Consider the following 21004-nt stretch of genomic DNA (forward strand, 5'->3'; position numbering starts at 1 on the left):
ACAGAGACAGAGACAGAGCACAAGCAGGGTAGGGGCAGAAAGAGAATGAGACACAGAATCCGAAGCGGACTCCAGGCTCTGAACTGTCAGCACAGAGCCCAACTCAGGGCTCAAACTCAAACAAAAAAAACTTACCTGTCGGACTCTTGCTATTGGTTCATTGTTAGCAGGACAATAAGTCGTGATAACCTTAAAACAAAAACAAGATGACTTAGAAAATGCAATTCTTTCCAAACTGGCAGAAAAGATCAAATGGGGAAAAAAAAGAGGAGAAAGGGGGAAAAAAGATACTACACCCAAACTGGGAATTTTTACACCAACTTCTATGACAAATAGGCCACCTATAGAGCGTTCATTTTTGACCTAAACATTCAGAAGCACTTTTTGCAAAACCCACCCTTGCCTTCTGAACGTTAGGTTTAAAAGCAATAGCCTGACTTAATTACTTCGCCACTTTTTCTATTAATAACAGACAAAACTGACGAGTTTTACTTACTCTTCTCTCTTACTTTGCCCTGGTCAGAAGGTGAAATAGTCAACAATGGACAACTATGGGAAAGGGCTATGTCCACCCAAACTGCAGAGATTAGAAAGAAAAAAATCAAGACGTAGCTAAAAGATCTTCAGGAGAGATTAATGTATCGAGGAGCCTAATGATTCGATGCCACAGGAAAAACAGGTTCAAACTACCAACCGAAGAGGATTGGGGATTAGGGAAATAATTTAAAACACCTGCATTTCCTACAGTCACAGATAACCAAAAAGATGTTTCCTGTAACAAAGCAAGTTCATTATATCACACATAACAAACTTTGTGGCATGTTATGTAACTTTTTTTATGTTTAGTTTTTGTTTTGTTTTTTTAAGATTTATTCGTTTTTCAGAGACAGGGACAAAGCGTGAGTGGAGGAGGGGCAGAGACAGAGGGCGACACAGAATCCGAAGCAGGCTCCAGGCTCTGAGCTGTCAGCACAGAGCCAGAGGCGAACTCGAACTCACTAACGCCAGATCTTGATCTGGCCTCAGCCCAAGCCTGACGCTTAACCGAGCCAACCAGGCACCCCTATGTAGCATTATCTTATTAAACCTTTCTTTTGCATGAGGCTTTCAAAACATCTGATTGATAATAACCCTACCTTTCCATTGTATTCTAGAAAACGTTTTATTGAGCTTTAACTGGGTGCCAGTCATGCTGCCTGGCCACGAAAACAGAACAGGATTCCAGCAAGTCTGAGCTTGCAAACTCCAACAAAAGATTGCAGAAAAGACAGTGGAAAACTAAAGCAGCACATTACCTGGGGCGCGTGTCACATCAGAGGAGACAAACACAAAATTGAGGGAGTTTCCCACCGCTAAAGCGTGTGGCATTTCTCACTACCCATTGCAGAACTCTGCCGCTAAGGCTGTAAGCATGCATGCAAAGTTCAGGCCCTAGCAGCTCCCAAATGACACTGCTTCGCCACAGCATACAAAGACCGAGAAATCTAGGGGCATTTTTTAAGGCACGCTACACAAGGGCACTTCTGTGTGGTTTCAAAACCTCCCACCCAGTACAACGGTCCACAGCTGCAGCGGGGGGTCGGGTGGGGGCAGTGCCCGCGCGGCCTCCCGGAGCGCACTGAGGCCGCACAGATTCCCGGGACGCCCGCATACCTCTCCCCGGCCTCCCCAACTTCCATTATACACGCCCTCGTTTTCCTCGCGGAGCCCCAGCTCCTTCAGCCAAGCGTACTGGGCCTGATTGATGAGCAAAGTGGACATGAAGGCGGCAGGCCTGTTCCAAGCGTCCGAGAGCTTGCTTCCCCTCAAGAGGTGCGCACACAGCTGGCGGGGCACGCGCCACATAATGAGACCCGGACTCTCAGCGCGCCTGCGGCCGGGGGAGCGGCTGAAATAGCGCCCCGCCCCCCGCCCGGGAAAGCCTATTGGGCAGAACGGGCCCCGCCCCTGGAGCTCGCCCCTGCTGCGCCGCCCGGTCGGCCTGGGTCTTCCGGGAACGCGCGGAGCTCGCGCCCGCCTAGAACCGAGCGCGTGCCACAGGGAGGAAGCGAGAAGGCAGGCTAGTGCCATCTGGTGAAGGACGCCGGGAACGCGACTTCAGCTAGAAATGCACTTTTTTTTTTTTACATTCATTTGTTTTTGAGAGACTGAGTGAGACAGAGCACAAGCGAGAGAGGGGCAGAGAGAGGAGACACAGAATCCGAAGCAGGTTCCAGGCTCCGAGCAGAGCAAGCGTTCAGCACAGAGCCCCACGCGGGGCTCGAACCCACGAAGCGCGAGATCACGGCCTGAGCCGAAGTGGGTCACCCAACCGACTCAGGCGCCCCCCCCCCCCCCCCCCCCGTACCATTTCTTTTTTTTCTTTTTCTGTTGTTGTTGTTGTTGTTTTGAAATGCACATTCTGATTCGCTGGCCCTGGGGTCTGAAAGCCGCCGCGGTTTCTAATCAGCTCCCAAATGATGGTGGCTCTGTTGTCCGGGAGTAGCCAGAGGAGGTTTTTGATGGAGGGAGGCAGAGGGTTGTTTTCACTGCTTTGTTAAATTACAAATTAGAGTTTTCTAATTAATGAAAAGTGTTAAATGATGACACTTCTTTCTAAATACCCTGCCAGTGTATATTCTTGCTTTTGAAGAACGAAGACAATTTTGATCAATTCTCTTCATTCTCCATTTCTTCGATTTTCCGGCAATAGCCTTTCCACTCACTCTCCACCTCCCCGGCGCTTACCATCTCCCATCTTACTCCACAGTGACTGGGTCTACATTGTGTACGGAAAATACTAACTTCTCCAAGAGTTAAAAATAGGCATGCACTGTTGAATCAATTGAGTTAATAGTTCCCTCAGTGATTCCCAACCTACCTTTTCAAAATATTACTTCTGACTGGAGGTGGCCTTCCACATTGCAGCCAGACATACTAAGTCCCTTTGTTTCTATACAAGCCTGTTTTCTTCCCACCGTGCTTTTGCCCTTACTATTCTGCCCACCTGTAAAACTCTTCCTTCCATTTCTGCATTCAAGATTGACCTTTATCTGTTCCAACCTGTGGCTCAAATAATTTCAAAAATCACTCTGCATGTATCAAACAACTACCAGAAACTACAATGTAAGTGCTGCATATACACAAATGATGTTTCTGTTTGTAAATGTTACACTTGTACCTATTCAGGCAGGGATCATCTCTAACTGACCCTTGCAGAGCTCCACAATTCCCAGCATTGAACAGGCTCATGTGCGCTTACATGAATGAATGAACAAATGAATCCGTGAATACACGGTAGGAGTAGCAGGCATGGATACTTTGTCCAGCACTGGTAATCTATCAACAGCCCAGCTACTATCTTCATCTACCCCTAGGACTGAAGCACTAATTTCCTTCATTCTAACTCTCATTTTTTTTCTCAGTCATTTTAACCGAGAATTTAATTCTCCTCACTTTCTGGCTGAGATAGTAAGATTCCTTATACATGTATCCCAACACCCCAGTCTTCCTTTTCTTCTCCTCTATTTAATTCACAAGACATTCACAGATGTACTAAATTTTAAATTTTTTTTAAATGTTCATTTATTATTGAGAGATAGAGAGAGACACAGCATGAGCAGGCAAGGGGCAGAGAGAGGAGGAGACAGAATCTGAAGCAGGCTCCAGACTCCGAGCTGTCAACACAGAGCCTGACGCAAGACTTGAACTCACAAACCGCGAGATCATGACCTGAGTTGAAGTCGGACGCTTGACTGCCTGAGCCACCCAGGCGCCCCCAGATGTACTAAATTTTAGGAGCAATACGTAATGTTCTCAAGGAATGTCAGATTCTTTCTGTCCACTATGTCAAGTAGAGAAGTTCCTAACTGTCTCTCTAAACCAGTTCTAGGAAAAGAGACACCAGTAACTGCCTACATTGAAAACAGAGATTGCATCTCTCTTTTTTACCTCCATTTTTCAAAACTGACTTAGCCCTGCCCAATAGGAGGTCAGGAAAAATTATAAGCAATGAATTTTGATGGGGCAGAACAGGAAGAGACAATTAAATGAATCGTAAGAGTACATTTCATAGATGAAAGAGAATGAAATGAATCACATATGCAAGCATATATAAAAACTGCAAAGCCCTACAGAAATGTAAATGTACAGACTGAACTCAGGACACCTTGAAAGCATTCTGTAGTAGAAGTGGCCGTCTGCAAATGGCCAATCCTGCTTTCCAAATATCTTTTTGAAAGGCATTGTAGGATGGTGATTAAAACAAGGACTCTGGAGTCACATGAACAGTGCTTATGATGTCCTCAGTGAATGCTAGAAGTCTTCGTTTCCTCAAGGAGAGCTAGCCAGGAGGCAGAGGGATGTGACCTGAACATGAATGCTTGCCCCAAGGCAGCAATAAATTAGAGAAATCACCACCACTTGGGATACAATTTCAGTTTTGCAAACTCAAAACCTGATTTGTCAGAGCATTGGTGAGTGACACCGTTGCTCTGGGCAAACTCATTAATCAAGCTCACAAAGAAATGATGCTCCAACTAGAAAGCTGGCATATTATTTTTTGGGAAAATTATCTTCAGAAAGGACCAACAATTCACATCCTATGATCACTGCATTCTCTCCCAGGATACAAAACCTATTTATTTAACAAGCCCAGAATCAGAAGCGTTATTGATTAGCAATATGACGCCAGCATTTAATGGCATCAGGCTAAGATAGTTTCCCCAGTGTCCAAATTAAATGATAGATTCAATGCAGTCCCAATCACAATACCACATTTGGCTAGCAGATCTAAAGTTTAAATGGAAAGGATTGAACAATCCTGGGGAAAATGAACAAATTTACATTACCTAATTCTAACAATTATTATACAGTTGTACAATTATTATAAACCTAAGTAGTCAAGACAGTGTCACGTTGGTATAAAGATAGACATCAAGGTTAATGGAACAGAATAGAGAACCCAGAAATAGACTCTCATATATATAGTCAATTTTCAATGAAGGTGTCAAGGAAATTCAATGGGGAAAGGATAGTCTTTTCAACAAAAGGTGCTATATTAATTAGATATTCACCTGCCAAAAAAAAAAAAAAAAAAAAAGAACCTTGACTTTCACTTCATAATGTATACCATACTTAACCCCAAATGGGCCAGGGACCTAAAAGTAAGAACGAGAACTGTAAAACTTCTAGAGGAAAACAATGGAGAAAATCTTTAGAAAGTGACCTATTCTATGCATTTTATGATATTTAGCTGCAGCTCATACTACATAGGAAAATGTTAATTCTAGCATGAAATTTGACTCCTACCTCACACCATACACAAACAATTCCAGGGGGATTGTAATTTTAGGTAGGAAAGATAAAGCCATAAAGTTGTCTAAGAGTTAAGAGACCTGGAGTGAAGACTCAGCTCTTATACAACATGGCTGCAATCTCTTTTCATTGTCAAAATAAGGAATTGGACCAGGTGATTTCCAAATTCCTTTATAGGTTTAAAAAAATTTTTTTAATGTTTATTTATTTTTGAGAGAGACAGAGACAGAATGCGAGTGGGCTAGGGGCAGAGAGAGAGGGAGACACAGAATCCAAAGCAGACTCCAGGCTCTGAGCCATCCACACAGAGCCCGATGTGGGCCTCGAACTCATAGAGCTGTGAGATCATGACCTGAGCCGAAGTCAAACCCTCAACTGACTGAGCCACCCAGGTGCCCTGCTTTATAGGTTTTAAATTCACATTTCACAAATTTACATTCATTCCATTCCATACAGTCTAGACATTTATTCCAAGGAAATAATAAAACAAGTTTATAAAAGTATGTGTTAAATGCAAAATTGGCTACAGCCTAAATGGGTACCATCAGAGACTAAATAAATGATGGTATCTCCAAGCAAGGGAATACTAGGTAGACATTAAAAAGTATCCAGGATAAATTGCTGTATTTTCTTTTTTTAGTTTTTAAAATTTTTTTTAAGTTTATTTATGGGGGGGGGGGGGTAGAGGGGCAGAGAAAGAGGGAGAGTGAGAATCTGTAGCAGGCTCCATGCTGTCAGCACTGAGCTGTATGTGGGGCTCAATCTTACCAACTGGGAGATCATGACCTGATCCGAAATCAAGAGTAAGAGGCTTAACCCACTGAGCCACCCAAGCGCCCCTAAATTTTGTAAAGCTTTTTTAAAAGTACCATCTACCCCCTAACATGAAGTTGGAACTCACAATGCCAAGATCAAGAGTAGCATGCTTCAGCGTGGGGAGTGGCTCAGTCTGTTCAGCGACCCCTTAAGGGTTGAGGTCATGATCTCACAGCTGGTGGGTTCAAACCCAGTGTCTAGATCGGCCCCACCACTTGGGGAACTGAACACTGGAGAGAAACAACAGTAAATAAAACAGACATTCCAGGGGGGGAAGAAGAAAACAAAATGAAAACAAATACACATGGCTATTGATGTCATGAAGAAAAACAAACGTTTGTTCAAGAGTGAGAGCAGAGGATCTTGTTTTAGTTAAGGTGTTTGAAGGTGGCCTCCCTGAGAAGGCAGCATTTAATCAGAAAACTTAATCATGGAAGAGAACAACCTGCGCAAAGAATGGAAGTGTCAAGGGTCCGCAAGGCAGAGGCCACAGCAACTGCAATTGCCTTGAACCGTGAACAACAAAGGATGCTTGAGGGACAATGTGCACGGAGCCCAGCGCGCTTGGAGAGCTACCTCACGCACTGTCTGAAAGTCTCCCCAAGAAGCTACGAGAAGAGTGGATTGAGCAGGAGCAAGAATGGAAGCAAGACGCCTTGCGTGGAGCATCCTGGTGAGGGATGTGAGGCCAAGGTAGGAATCCCCGACGGCCGCTGTCCATGCACAACCTTATGTTTGCACGAAAACAAAGTTTGAGAGAAAACGTGCCAAACTGTTGGGGAAACAGGAGATTGATTTTCCACGGCGCGGCGCTAGTGGTGCACAGTTTGCAATGATTGTGCATATCCGCCAGCGTTGACCCAGGTATCCGGAGTAGGCCGCGCGCAAGGTCAAAACGGGAGCCGGCCCCTCGCGGGGGCGCCCGAGCAGCCGCCGCCGTCTGGACCTTCCCGCCGCCCCGCCGGAAGTGCTCTCCTGACCCGCCGCGCCACGCCGCGGGAAGATGGCGCAGGACGCCGGCGACATGGAAGATGGGCAGCTTTCGGACTCGGATTCCGACATGACGGTCGCACCCAGCGACAGGCCGCTGCAGGTGCCGGTGAGTGTGAAAGGCGGGCGGGTAATTCGGAACCGGGAGCGCGCAGCCCGGGCTGCGAGGAGGCACGGGCGGCGGTGTGGGTGAGGGGCGGGCGCGCAGAGCCCGGACTGCACAAGGGACGCGCGGCGGTGTGGCTGAGCGTCGGGCGGGCGTCCCCGGCCCGGCACGCGGGCCCTGGCGGCGGGGAGAGGCGCTGGGCGGGGACGCGACAGCGGGCAGTCCGAACCCTGGCGCGGCATTTCGTTGCCAGGCGGGATCGCGTGGCTTTTGGCCTCCTGGAGACTGGCGTGCGGCGGTCGCTTCGCCTGCCCTGCGGTGCTCTGGGTTTCCCGAATTTACGGAGTTTGCCTGCCGCGGCGCGAGTAGGTTGTCTCGGCCCGGCAGATGTTGCCGAAAATGTATGAGCTGGGGACAGCGGCCAGAAATAGCCTGTGGCACTCCTTTTCGCCTTGGGCAAGTAAGGAGACTGAGGACCGGGAATGAAATTCATCGTATGCACGGGGGCCTGGTTTTCCATAGTCCCAACCGACGCCGCTTCGCCGTGCAATAATGTGACACCAGGTTTTGTATTAACCTCCCCGTTTTTTAAATGGGAGTGTATTTTGATTGCCTGCTAAGTAGCAAGCACTTTGAGCGAGCTTTGTGCTAGGCTGCTTGCCTTCGAAAACTGGCGCCTCTACTGTGTGACCAGTGCCAAGGTATTTAGCCTCGTGCCCCAATTTGTGTAATGGGAATGATAAGAATACGCCGCTGATAGGGTATTTGTTAGGGATTTAGTGAGTCATACAGTGCACAGCAATGCCTGACGAATCTTAGATGCTTTAGTTACTTGAACAAGGGAAAACTGACTCCCCTTCCTGCCTGCCATTTCTTTTTTTTTTTTTTAATTTTTTCTAATGTTTATTTATTTTTGAGACAGAGACAGAGCATGAACGGGGGAGGGTCAGAGAGAGAGGGAGACACAGAATCTGAAGCAGGCTCCAGGCTCTGAGCTGTCAGCACAGAGCCCGACGCGGGGCTTGAACTCACGGACCGCGAGATCATGACCTGAGCCGAAGTCCGACGCTTAACCGACTGAGCCACCCAGGCGCCCCCTGCCTGCCATTTCTAGCACATACTTGTGTTTAGTACAAACACACAGTTGTTCCCTTTTGAATGATGTCTTAGGAAATTGATACAAAGGTTTCAGTTTTGGTTTTTGGTCTTTTCCAAGTTGTTTTACATAGATTGACCCATGACTCGGTAAGCTTAATAGAGTGAACTGTGCCGTTTTAGAAGTAGTCAGGGCTTCCTATGTGTAGGAGTTTACAATCCAATATCAAAAGAATATGGTCACAAAACCCTACAAAGGAAGTTTATTTATCTAAGCGCAAGAACGGCGTGTTTTGAAACAAAGAAAAATTCTGTCATAACTGTGTTCACCCTAAAATAAAACTTGTCAATTATTTTACCAGCAAAAATGGGATTTACTCTCAAACAGCAGAGAATCACAACTCTGACCAAGCGTTGCTAGGGCAAAACCGTAGGCAAGTGGGAATAATGAAGAGGAATGCTCCTTTATAGAGGAGGGGGAAGAGTTGGGAGGGAAAAAGCTGGGAGTTTAAAGTATAGTGGCTTTTCATTGGTTGAGTTGGGACAGTCTCTCAGTGTCTGGGCTGTTGCCAGGCTACAAGAAAAGCTTCCGCTTGCTGGGTTAGTAAGGTATAGGCATCTTTCTGTGTTAGGTGCAAGTTATGGTCTTTTCCTGATGATAGGGCAGGAGAACTCCCTCTTCTAGCCTGCTGACCCTAGTTTAGTGAGGTTTCCTTTTATTAATTTTCACAACTGGTACTAATAATTATGGTGTATGTCATTTTCGAACATTCTGACGATAACTGAAAATAGAGAAAATCTTCCAAAGTGGCAATTAAGAGCTTTGGTAAGTTTTTAGAAAAAAGCCTTAGAACTAAGTGCTGTATTAGCTTTACAAATAAGAATTTGTGGTTTTAAAATGGGAAGATTCCGTGTAGAACTTTAGAAAAGTAGGGACTGGATCGGTTTCAGAGATTCATTGACGATTGTTCTGCTTCACGGTGGTCCCGCTGAATCCCAAAATAACTTGTTTAAAACTGGGGCGTGCTGGGTGCAGCTGATGTGTTTCCTGCGAATTGATTGCATTTCTTTTCAGTTGCAGAAGACACTAGGTGGGGACAGCATAGTGAGGCCCTTCCAGGGTACTGCAACGCCTTGTGCACCAGTGTCACATTATCGGACTGTTAAAAGTGTGGATTCCAGTGAGGAGAGTTTCTCTGATTCCGATGATGATAGCTCCCTTTGGAAACGCAAGCGACAGAAATGTTTTAATCCTCCTCCCAAGCCAGAGCCTTTTCAGTTTGGCCAGAGCAGCCAGAAACTACCTGTTCCTGGAGGAAAGAAGGTTAACAACATATGGGGTGCTGTGCTACAAGAACAGAATCAAGATGCAGTGGCCACTGAACTTGGTATCTTGGGAATGGAGGGTACTATTGACAAAAGCAGACAGTCCGAAACTTACAATTATTTGCTTGCGAAGAAACTTAAGAGGGAATCTCAAGAACATACAAAAGAATTAGACAAAGAGCTAGATGACTATATGCACGGTGGCAAAAGAATGGAATCAAAGGAAGAGGAAAACGGGCAAGGTCATCTCAAACGAAAACGACCTGTCAGAGACCGACTAGGGGACAGACTAGAAATGAACTATAAAGGCCGGTATGAGATCACAGAGGATGATTCGCAAGAGAAAGTAGCTGATGAAATTTCTTTCAGGTGAGCATTAAAATTTAGCCTACAAATGAGTGCTTGGCCAACAATCTTCCGTTTATTGGAAATGAATCTAGGTACATTAAGAATGTTTCTTTTTAAGGTTGAAAAAATTTTTATTTATTTTGGGAGCGTGCGCGCGCGCGTGCGTGTGTGTGTGTGTATGTGTGTGTGTGTGTGTGTGTGTGTAAGTGATCAGGGGAGGGGCAGAGAGAGGGAGACAGTGGATCCCAAGCAGGCTCTGTGCTGTCAGTGCCCCATTCCAGGCTTGATTCCAGGAACTGTGAGAGTGTGACCTGAGCTGAAACCAAGAGTTCAGTGCTTAACCGACTGAGCCACCAAGGTGCCCCTCTTTTGAGATTTTTAAATTTGAAGGATGGACTCTGGGCTTACTTGGTTATAGGACTATATCTTGGTCGGGTAAATACATTTTTTTAACAAGCTCAAATTTTGTTTAGCTTTTTATTAGCTAAATTAAATTAGCTAAATTAATTAGCTAAATTAGCTTTTTATTAAATTTGGACAGGCCTGATAAAATAATTTTGCAAGCTTTTAGGAACTTTGAGCAGCTCTTCCCATTTAGTGCTTATCTTTTTAAAAGCTTATCTTTTCACATTGTGGGGTTTTGTTTTGTTCTTTAGCGGTTTTTTGTTTTTGTTTTTTTTTAGTTTTTTGTAATGTTTATTCATTTTTGAGAGACAAAGAGTGAGTAAGGGAGGGGCAGAGAGAGAGGGAGACACAGAACCCCACAGGTTCCAGGCTCCATGCTGTCAGTACAGAGCCCAACATGGGGCTCAAACCCACAAACCGTAATACCATGACCTGAGCTGAAGTCGAACACTTAACTGACTGAGTCACTCAGGCACTCCTGTTCTTTAGTGTTTTCAGATACTCATCACCTTTCTTTTATAATTTCATTGAGGCATATTGTACACATGATAAAATTCACCCATTTTGGGTGTTGATTTTTTAGCAAATTTATCAGTTTACAACAATAACCATAAACCACTTTTAAAACATTTCCATCACCCCAATTAGATCCATCATAACCATATGCCCATTTAAAGCTATTCTTTGTTCCTATCCCAAATAACTGCCAGTCTACTTTCTGTTGGCATAAATTTGCATTTTGTGGACATTTCATATTGTTGGACTCATACAGTGTATATTCTCTTGTGCTGGATTTATTTCACTTAATGTAATATTTTTGAGACTGTCCATGTTGTAGCAGGAATCAACACCTTTTTAATTTATATACATATACAAACATCCATATTGAATTGCTGTTCCAATTCTTAGCTATTATGAATAATGCTCTATGACCTTTGACATACAGATATTTGGAAACATTTTAATTTCTGTCGGGTAAATACCTAGAATAGAATTTCTTGGTGTATAGTAAATTGATATTTCATTTTTTTAACAAGCTCAAATTTTGTTTAGCTTTTTATTAGCTCTAAGTCGTTAATGAATAATGTCACTTGAAAACAGATATGGTTCAAGAGTAATATTGGTGGTAGGAAAACAAGTATTTACCTTCCAGGCAAGCCTGTCAGTGTTAGTACTGGATTTTTAACCTGCAGAGAAAGTTTGGAATTTGAGCGTTGGAAAGGAATTTAGAGATTTTTATAAACCAAAGACATCACTTTACAGATCAGGACACTGAGACCCAGTAGTTCATATGACTTCTCAAAGTCACGGTTGTGTCAGAGAGTCAGAACTAAACCTTGGTCCCTTTGTTCCTAGTCTAGTGCTCTTTCCACAGTAATACAGTGCCTCTTGCTGAGAAGGAGCAAGGAAGCCAGGTCTGGTTAGAGAACTGGTAGAACTCCCATATTAATCCTTTATCTCTATGGAGTATGGACTCTGACGTTAGAAGTGTTACTTAGGCTTCCTCTCTTTTTACCTCTCAGTAGTAGGATGAGGATAAGTACCTGTTTCATAAGGTTGTTGACACAATTAGCTGGTATAACGTCTACAAAATTTTTAGGATTGTGCGCATCCCATAATAAGTCAGTAAATATTAGCCATAGCCTTTGTTCTGAGGCAGAGAGACTAAGAGGAAGGTGCTATCCATTTTAAAGCTCCCAGACGTCTCTGGGACTTTTAGGCATAATAATTGAAAGCATAGTGTATGTTTTTTAATTGTTTTGAAAAGAATAGACTTACCTTCTTTTGCTTTTAGGCTTGCATTCCCTTTGCTGGATGGGCACATTTATTTTGAAACCACCATAATCCATGAAGGCAAAATGAGGAGGCAAGTTATGAGACTTGAGGTGGAACCTTGAGGTTACTGTCTTCTTGGGTAACCCAAGGTAGCAGCGTTTCCCTATCAGTGATTCTAAGGTTAAATATTGAATATTTCAAAACACAGATGTTAGCAGAATAGGATTTTGATCCTACTTGGGCACTAACCCAGGAGACTAAGGTAGATTTCTTCAACTTTCTACAACAAATAAAGAGGTTAATATTACTCTGTTTGTTCCTTATCAGGTTGCAGGAACCAAAGAAAGATCTGATAGCTCGAGTAGTGAGGATAATTGGGAACAAAAAGGCAATTGAACTTCTGATGGAAACAGCTGAAGTTGAACAAAACGGCGGCCTTTTCATAATGGTAAGACTAACTACTTTGTTGTTTCCATTTTATATTGTGTTTCATGTGATTATTTTACAAAATAAACTTATCTCTGATTCTTGGATCTCTTACTTACCAATTTATTGCCGTGTGTTTCAGATTTTAAAAAACTGAATTTAAAAATTCCATATCGTTGGTTTTTGCATTTATTACTTTTCTTACAAAAACCATCCATAAATTGTATCCTGTTAGTGTGTGGTCAACAACACATCTCTTACAGTGTTTGTTGAAAGTAGGGGCTAACATTTTTTTTTTAATGTTTTTTTAAGTTTATTTATTTTGAGAGAGAGCACAAGTAGGGGAGAAACACAGGGCGAGAGAGAATCCCAAGCAGGCTCTGCACTGTCAGCACAGAGCCCGACGCAGGGCTCAAACCCACGAACTGTGAGATCATGACCTGAGCCGAAGTTGGACACAACCAACTGAGCCACCCAGGCGCCCCTTTAATGTTTATTCATTTTTGAGAGACTGAGAGAGACAGAGTGCGAGCACGGGAGGGGCAGAGAGAAAAGGAGACACAGAATCTGAAGCAGGCTCCAGGCTCTGAGCTGTCAGCCTGGGGACCGTACCCACGAACGGTGAGATCATGACCTGAGCCAAAGTCTGACACTTAACTAACTGAGCCACCCAGGTGCCCCCGATATGGTATTTCTATTTTTAATTTTTTAAGGGACCTCCATGCTGGTTTTTATAGTGGCTGCACCATTCCCACCAACAGCGTACAAAAATCCCCCTTTCCCCGCGTTGTCACCAGCAGTTGTTATTTCTTATCTTTTTGATGCTAGCCATTCTGACAGGTATGAAGTGAGAAACACCACCATTTGAGAGTGGCAGAAAGACCACTATTTTTGCTTAGGCCAGATCACATGCAGTGGCAGTTTATCCTATATAATGGTTTTGGAGATAACATTTAATTCAGCTTTCACACTGGGAGACGATGAAGTCTGAATGGCTTCTTTCTTATTTGCCCTTCATGAATTTGAAAAGTAACATCACGTGAAAGTGAGTCAATATTATACTTTAGAAATAGGAAAGAAACCCATTAGAATAGATAGCAATGGCTAAGGAAATAGCCTGTGAGCATAGATTATAGAAGTTGACAACAAGACAAGTTATAATAGTCACGAAGAGCGCTTGGGTCGTTCAGTTGACCCAACATCTGACTCCTGGGTTCAGCCCAGGTCATGATTTCTAGGTTGATGAGTTCCAGCCCTGCATCGGGCTCTACGCTGGCAGCATGGAGCCTGTTGGGGATCCCCTGCTTGTGTTCTCTCTCTTTTTCTCTCTCAAAATAGATAAATAAACTTAAAAAAAAAAAAACAGTCATGAATGTATTGGCACCCCTTTTTGTGTCACTGCTAATAGCTGAACACAAAGTTATAGATTCATTAATATTTTACCAAAAAAAATTGTTTTAAGCATTTATTTATTATTGATAGAGATAGAGCGTGAGCATGGGAGGGATAGAGAGAGAGGAGAGACACAGAATCTGAAGCAGGCTCTGGACGCTGCTGATAGCACAGACACGGGCTTGAACTCACGAACCGTGAGATCATGACCTGAGCTGAAATCAAGAGTTGGACACCTGACTGACTGAGCTACCCAGGCACCTGGTACCTGTCTGTTTAAAAGACCCTTTGGCCATTCGTGGAAAGAGTGTATACAGTATCATATTTCTGCTTCTTTTTGTAGAATGGTAGTCGAAGAAGAACACCAGGTGGGGTCTTCCTGAATCTCCTGAAAAATACTCCTAGTATCAGCGAGGAACAAATTAAGGTAAATAAAAACTATAGTGCCCTTGACTTTTAAGACCCATCATAATTTGACTTCTCCTCAGCTTCTTTTAATTCCCATCACCTGTTTTGCCTTAAATTGACCAATTTTGTCATCGTCTCATTTCAAGTAAAACATGTGCCTTTATAAACTCTTCCTCTTCGTTTTCTTCCCTTGCTGAGCAGCGTCACAGTTTCCTTTATTGCCATTGTCCTGGTCGTTTAGCATGTGATTTTTTTTTCTAGCCTCCTTCAGCCTTTTACTGATGAAAGATTTCAAACATGGAGAATAGATGAAATAATAACGGGATGAATTTCCTGCACTTAAGATTCGGGGTTGTTAATATTTTGAGATTCTTACTTTACAGTTGTTCTTCTGTACCAGTTGGAAAAAAGTAACAAACATCATGACACTCAGCCCTAATTATTGTAGGAAGCAACTGTTAATAATAAGGACACTGTCTTACATTGTATCACCTAAGAGAAAGAAAAACAATTTCTTAGTATCAGGTATTGACCTGATTTGTCCCCAGAATGTATTTTCTGCCTTTTTTCCCTCCCTCAAACTCGGATCCCATCTAGATTTTCACATTTCATTTATTGTATCTCTTTCGCTCTCTTTAACTCCACATTTTCTTTCATGATTTAGACATTTTGAAGAGTCTGAGATGGTTGTATAATAGAATGTACCACATTGTGGTCATTGTCTCGTGGATTTGTTTCATTTCATTCCTCTGTCTCCATTAGTTCTTATGAACAAAAGCTAGCCTCTTCACTATTAATCATTTGTACGTTACTAGAATGTCCTCTTTGGGCGTTCTTCTGCAGTGTGAGTTTTTCATGGCTCAGCATTTATCTTTTAATTTGTTAATTAAGGAACGTGATTACATTTAGCAGATACAATCAAGATTAAGAACTTGCTTCTTGCATAGTAAAGAGGTGATGGACGTGGGCCACAGAGGGTGTATTGGATCAGCTTTGTGTTCTCTTTATTATAACTGGATAGCACATGTCACAGCATTGTGGTTTAGCCGTTTATAATGCTAATGATGACAGGTAAATAAAAGCCGCTTCTCTTGAGCTAACGCACCGTCAGCACAGAGCCAGACTTGGGACTCGATCCCAAGGAACCGTGAGATCATGTCCTGATCCGAGATCAAGATCTTGTCAGACGCTTAACCAACTGAGCCACCCAGGCGCCCCTCAATGTTACTTTGTTTCCCCTCTTTTCTGGCTGTCCACTTCCAGTCATTTTTTTAAAATCTGCTATTGAAATTGCTACAGGAAATGTTACTGTTACCGCACATTTGAAATCTCTTGTCCATACTGCCTTTTTTTCCTCCTGAAACAATGATAGATTTGTAACAATGTCATTTTCCTGAGGAACACGCCTACTGAGTAGTAGAGCGGGGCTTAACTGCTTGCGTTTTCCCTCCTCCCACACTGTAATCCCTGACAAAAGGTGTACACTGACAAGGAGCGTTCTTCTGAGGAACATTAAACATTGTTTCATAGCAGAATGTCCCTGTTTACAGAGAAATAGCAAGGTGAGATAAAAAGAATTCTCTAACATTCAAAATCTGGGTTTTAATCTTAATTTTGCCATTTAGTGATTACATGAATACAAACAGACCACTTACTTTCTCTCAGCCTTAATTTTGTCATCTATGAAGTGAGGACTGTAATAAGTGCCCTGCCTATTGAATAGAGCTCTGAAAGGATTAAAGAAAGTGGTATCTGGAGAAGATTCTTCTAGGTAACCAAACTTTGGACAGACAGTTTCCACAAGCAGAAGAGAAGAAAATAACATTTATTCACCATGTCTGCAGCACTGGGCCACTTATTTATAGGATTTAATCTGCACCCCGTTCTGTCAAAGTAGATGTTCCTGTGTTATGCACAGGACGAGTAATAAAAATGGTTAGCCTGGGATTGCACAGACTACTGACTTGAAACGGGTTTTTTTCACTGAATCACATGTCTTTGAAATTCAGTTCTAACTCATTGTGGAGAAAGAGATTTTAATGTTAGTAGGTTATGTTAAACTACCAGAAACATTGCGTTGTAACAACAAATGGTAGAAACATTTGGAATACCTAATAATTAAAGAATGTTGACCAAGAGGGACATTTTTTGAAGTTTCTTTATTTTAAGTAATCTCTGCACCCACTGTGGGGCTTGAACTGACAACCCTGAGATCAAGAGTTGCATGTTCTTCTAAGCCAGCCAGGCATACCCCAAGAGGGACATTTTTAAAAGAACTGCCCTTTAGCCTCTATTTTTGTGAAGCATTAAAAAACATTTTTTCCCCAACATTTAGTTTATTTTTTGAGAGGGAGAGAAAGAGCCTGCATCGGGGAGGGGCAGAGAGAGAGAGGGAGACACAGAATCGGAAGCAGGCTGCAGGCTCCAGGTTCCGGGCTGTCAGCACAGAGCCCCACACAGGGCTCAAACCCAAGAATGGCAAGATCATGACCTGAGCCGGAAGTTGGACGCCCAACCAGCTGAGCCCCCCAAAGCACCCCTTTTCACAGCATTTTTAAGAAAAGGAGAAAAATGCAGTATTATTCAAGTTTTTTGAAAGGCAAAGTACAAATTTATAATGAAAAAGAGGCATGGGACAATTAATTGATATGTAGAATAGCAAAAAGTTACCAATGATTTGGTCTACTCAAGGGGGTTTTAAATGTTTTGGCTTTTAAGGTTTTCCTTTGTTTTTCCAAATTTTATGCATGGTGCATGGCTTGAGTAGTTTTGTTATTAGAGGAAAAAACCTAAAGCAAATAGTATTTCATCATAGGTCATTTTAAGTGTCATCAAATGATAATGTTATAATTGTTCTTTGATCACTATAATGCTAACACTCAGTCTGTAGAATTCGGAAGGAAGCGGGAGCTGAATTGAGTGGGTCTTTTTGCCTTTTTAAAATTTGATTGTGTTTTGGTATGTGACGTACCATTTTGTTTTGGTTTGTAATTAAGTTTTGTTTTGGAAAGTATAAAGTTTGAGAGAAAAAAAAGAATGAGTAGTTAAAAATAAATTAATTTGCTATATATATATACATGCACACACACACACTTTTTTTTTAAATGTCTATTTATTTATTTTGAGACCGAGAACATGTGCACATGTAAATGAGCAGAGGAGGGACAGAGACAGAGGGGGAGAGAGAATCCCAAGCAAGCTCTGTGCTGTCAGCACAGAGCCCAATGCAGGGCTCGATCCCACAAACCATGAGACCATGACCTGAGCCAAAATCAGGACTCAAGACACTTAACTGACTGTGCCACCCGGGCACCCCTTAGTTGCTATATTTTTTAAAAGTTTGGCTGTAATGGTCTCCCTGTGCAAATAGCATACAGTTGAATTAATTAATTAATTACATATATGTAGGAAAAAACTGCCCTCAGATTATCTCTTGTCTGCATTTGTCATAACAACACTAACAACAGGTTACAACATTTCTTTGGGCCGTTTCCCAGTTTGTTCTATCACATTCATAACCCATGGAATGCAGTTCCTTTTAAAAAGCCTTGATGTATTTGGAGTGAAAAGGGCAACTTTATAATTTTACTGAGTGTTGCCAAGCATTGTACTACTTAGAATTGTTATCAACATGCTCAGATGTGCTTTCCCATGAAATGCAAATGCTTCTCCTTGCAGCTTCTCTTTCTCTCTCCGCTTGAAGGTAGACTCTTTAAAAGATTGTGAATTGTCCCTCTTCTGTGAAGGCAACACAATCGGTTTTAAGAATGTGAATTTGGAGAGCTACTAGATGAGCTAACTTTTTATACCTTCACCTGTTGGCTCTGCAGTCTTGTGCCTCACTTTCCTCCTCGGATTTTAATGTATGTGCTGCCGATGCGGGCACTCTCCCTTTCCTCGTCAGAAAAGGATAATACCCACTCCATGAGCTTCTGGTGAGAATGAACAGTTCTTAGCACCATGCCTGGCATGTAAATGTGCCTGTTCGGTAAATGGTTGCCAGCCTCATTTTCCTCTTGTCACTTTCTTGTGTCTTTCCTCCACTTAACACGCGTACCCTCCTTCTCCACCTCCAATCCCTTGTCCTTTCTCTAGCAAATACTTTTAGTCCTCCTGTCCACCAAAGCGTTCATCTTCTGAAGCTTTCCCTTGTCGCCTTAATTTGAGAGTTCCTTACTCCTTCCTCTGCTAATTCTGTGTGCTGCTTGTAACTACTTAGCATAAATTTTTGGAGAGGGCCCCCTTTATTTCACCGTCTTCCACAGTGGTTTTTATAAACAAGGAGGGATTTGTGATTTGTGCACTTGAAGAACATAATAGAGACTGACTTGGTTACAGCTTTTAATAATCCCTTCCCAGAAGATAATAGGGTGCCCATCCTACTTTCTGTTTTAAACCTTTGAACCCGCTCTGTCTTAGCAGTCATTTTTGGCCTTCTCTTCAGATCCCTGACCCACTTTTCTTTCTTTTGTACCCTCTGAATCTACGCTTCTCCATCTGTATCAAGGTTCCCAGAGGCTATTGTAACGTTTTTCCATGTAATAGTTTAATAAAATGCATTTTCCACTTCAGCTCTCATCTGCTGGCAGTTTTGCCTCTTGGAGGAGGTGAGGACGTTTGGCAATGCCTGGAGAAGTGTTTGGTTGTCACAGTTTGGGGATGGGTGGATATATGCTAGTGGGTAGAGGCCAGGCATGCTGCGGAACACCTTGCAGTGCGCGTGGCAATCTGCCACAGCGGTCGCCAAGGTGGAGGGCCCTGGACTAACAATCTCGTATTTTTGTGTTATAAAATCCCTTTTCTGTAACTTCTTGGAATATATCCCAGTGCTGACTATATTGTGTTTATGCCTTGTGGTCTAAGTTTTTGACAGATTTATGTGCCCACATTAATTACAGCGACATTTTTTAAGGAATGGATTTTTTCCATTGTGTAGGTTACGTGATCGTACTTAGTCACACATTTCAGGCGTTGCTTGGTTTCTTAGCATGCACAGTCACGTATGGTTATTATGACAATTTCAAAGTTAGTATACTTTATTTCAAAGACTTGTGTTTTTCTTGTGACACATTAGATTTTATTTAACTCCCGAAGGACGTGATTTTCCTGCTGTCTCGTCCCACGTAGGAAACCTGTAGCTATGATGGTATGTTATGGTTGAATGAGCGTGGGCCCCGGAGTGAACATGGGGTTGATCTGGAATTACAGCTTCATCCTCTGTCTGCAGTGGGGACTCCCCTACTGTCTTAGACTCTGTGCGTCATTTACGAGTCTAATAATATTTCCTTGTTTTTTGTGAGAGATGGGGATCACGAAGGGTCCGCCTTGTACCAAACATTTAATAAACGGTACTTCTTCTTAAGGTTGTTCCTTTATTGTAGGACATTTTCTACATTGAAAATCAAAAGGAGTATGAAAATAAAAAGGCTGCTAGGAAGAGAAGAACACAAGTGTTGGGGAAAAAGATGAAACAAGCTATTAAAAATCTAAATTTTCAAGAAGATGATGACACATCACGAGAAACTTTTGCAAGTGATACCAACGAGGCCCTGGCCTCTCTTGATGAGCCGCAGGAAGGCCACGGAGAGACCAAGTTGGATGCAGAGGAAGCCATCGAGGTCGATCATTCTCACGATTTGGACATCTTTTAGTACATTTTGAGGATTAAGCCTTTCTAGAATAACCTTGTAATAAGCCATTTCTACTGAGATTGCTTCGTTTTACTTTGCACTGATAAACCTAAAAATCTGGACAGAAAGAACTGTTTTCTTGTTGAAAATAATGTTGAATTTGTGGGAAGATGAATGTTATTGATAGACACATTTCTCATGTCAAAATATTTAAAAGTATATAGCAGAGATTTAATTTCTCAATCTGTTGCATGTGTTAGTTATTACTAGTTGATAATTACTTTTGTCTAGGTCATTGTAACATGCCATTCAAAAAGTTGTTTTCTTTTTTTGATTTATCTTTGTAGCGAATTATGATTGGTTTCAAAACATTCCGTAAAAAGATCTTAATAAGGCACATAAATTGTTAAACTGTTACAAATGCATTCAAATTTAGTTTTTTTGTGTTCTGAGAACTTTCAAGCAATTTTAAGGACAGACAAAATAGGTTTATACTCATCAGTATAAACTTATTTGTCAGGAAGTAAATTAACATCAGAAGCTTTTCAAAGAAGTATTCATTCTTAACTTTTTTTTGACTTCCTTTAAATTAACTCGATCTTACATTGAATACTGAATGTGATCCATACCTGTGTAATTACCATGTACATTTAAAAAATTCCCGGTGGTTGCCTGCCTAAGACTGCTTTACCTTATGTTAAGGAAATTGGGTATTAAAAATGTTACATCTGCCTGAAGTGTCAAATTACTCATTCTTATTGAAGGAAATAAAAGTAGTTAAGGTGTTCCAAGGGTTGACTTTAGTCTACAAAATAGATTAGGCAAAAATATGTAAGAAGCAATTGTAAACTCTTCTTTACAGATAGTACTTGACGTTTTTCTTTAGTTCCTGGAATACATAGTCATTGAAGTTGGATCTAAGGATACAAGTGGGAAAAGAAGAGGAAAATGGTTATTGGTTGCTTTTTATTCATAACGAACACAAAAATAA

At 42.2% G+C, this 21004-nt stretch overlaps 2 protein-coding genes across 6 annotated transcripts in view; one reads left to right on the forward strand and one right to left on the reverse strand.

Annotated features, from left to right (window-relative positions):
- ALDH7A1 (aldehyde dehydrogenase 7 family member A1) overlaps positions 1 to 1866 on the reverse strand; it is a 39371-nt gene extending 37505 nt beyond the window's left edge. For both annotated transcript variants that reach the window (XM_007087806.3, XM_042982968.1), the window contains exons 1-2: positions 1654 to 1866; positions 136 to 189 (exon numbers count right to left, since the gene is read on the reverse strand). In XM_007087806.3, coding sequence (XP_007087868.1) covers positions 136 to 189; positions 1654 to 1845 — 246 coding nt within the window. In that variant the 5' untranslated portion in view covers positions 1846 to 1866. The remainder of the gene's footprint in view (positions 1 to 135; positions 190 to 1653) is intronic.
- Positions 1867 to 6997: 5131 nt separating this feature from the next.
- PHAX (phosphorylated adaptor for RNA export) lies at positions 6998 to 20745 on the forward strand. Of its 4 annotated transcripts, none has more exons than XM_042982983.1 (5): positions 6998 to 7210; positions 9384 to 9997; positions 12485 to 12605; positions 14319 to 14402; positions 19765 to 20745. In XM_042982983.1, the coding sequence occupies exons 1-5, from the start codon at positions 7115 to 7117 to the stop codon at positions 20032 to 20034; spliced, it is 1185 nt and encodes a 394-aa protein (XP_042838917.1). In that variant the 5' UTR covers positions 6998 to 7114; the 3' UTR covers positions 20035 to 20745. The 4 variants fall into 4 exon arrangements, with proteins under 4 accessions (XP_042838917.1, XP_042838926.1, XP_042838934.1 ...); XM_042982992.1 differs by having other exon boundaries at positions 6998 to 7204; positions 9378 to 9997; XM_042983000.1 differs by having other exon boundaries at positions 6998 to 7204.
- Positions 20746 to 21004: the final 259 nt, after the last annotated feature.

This window comes from Panthera tigris, chromosome A1 (assembly GCF_018350195.1).
Source record: "Panthera tigris isolate Pti1 chromosome A1, P.tigris_Pti1_mat1.1, whole genome shotgun sequence".
NCBI lineage: Eukaryota > Metazoa > Chordata > Mammalia > Carnivora > Felidae > Panthera > Panthera tigris.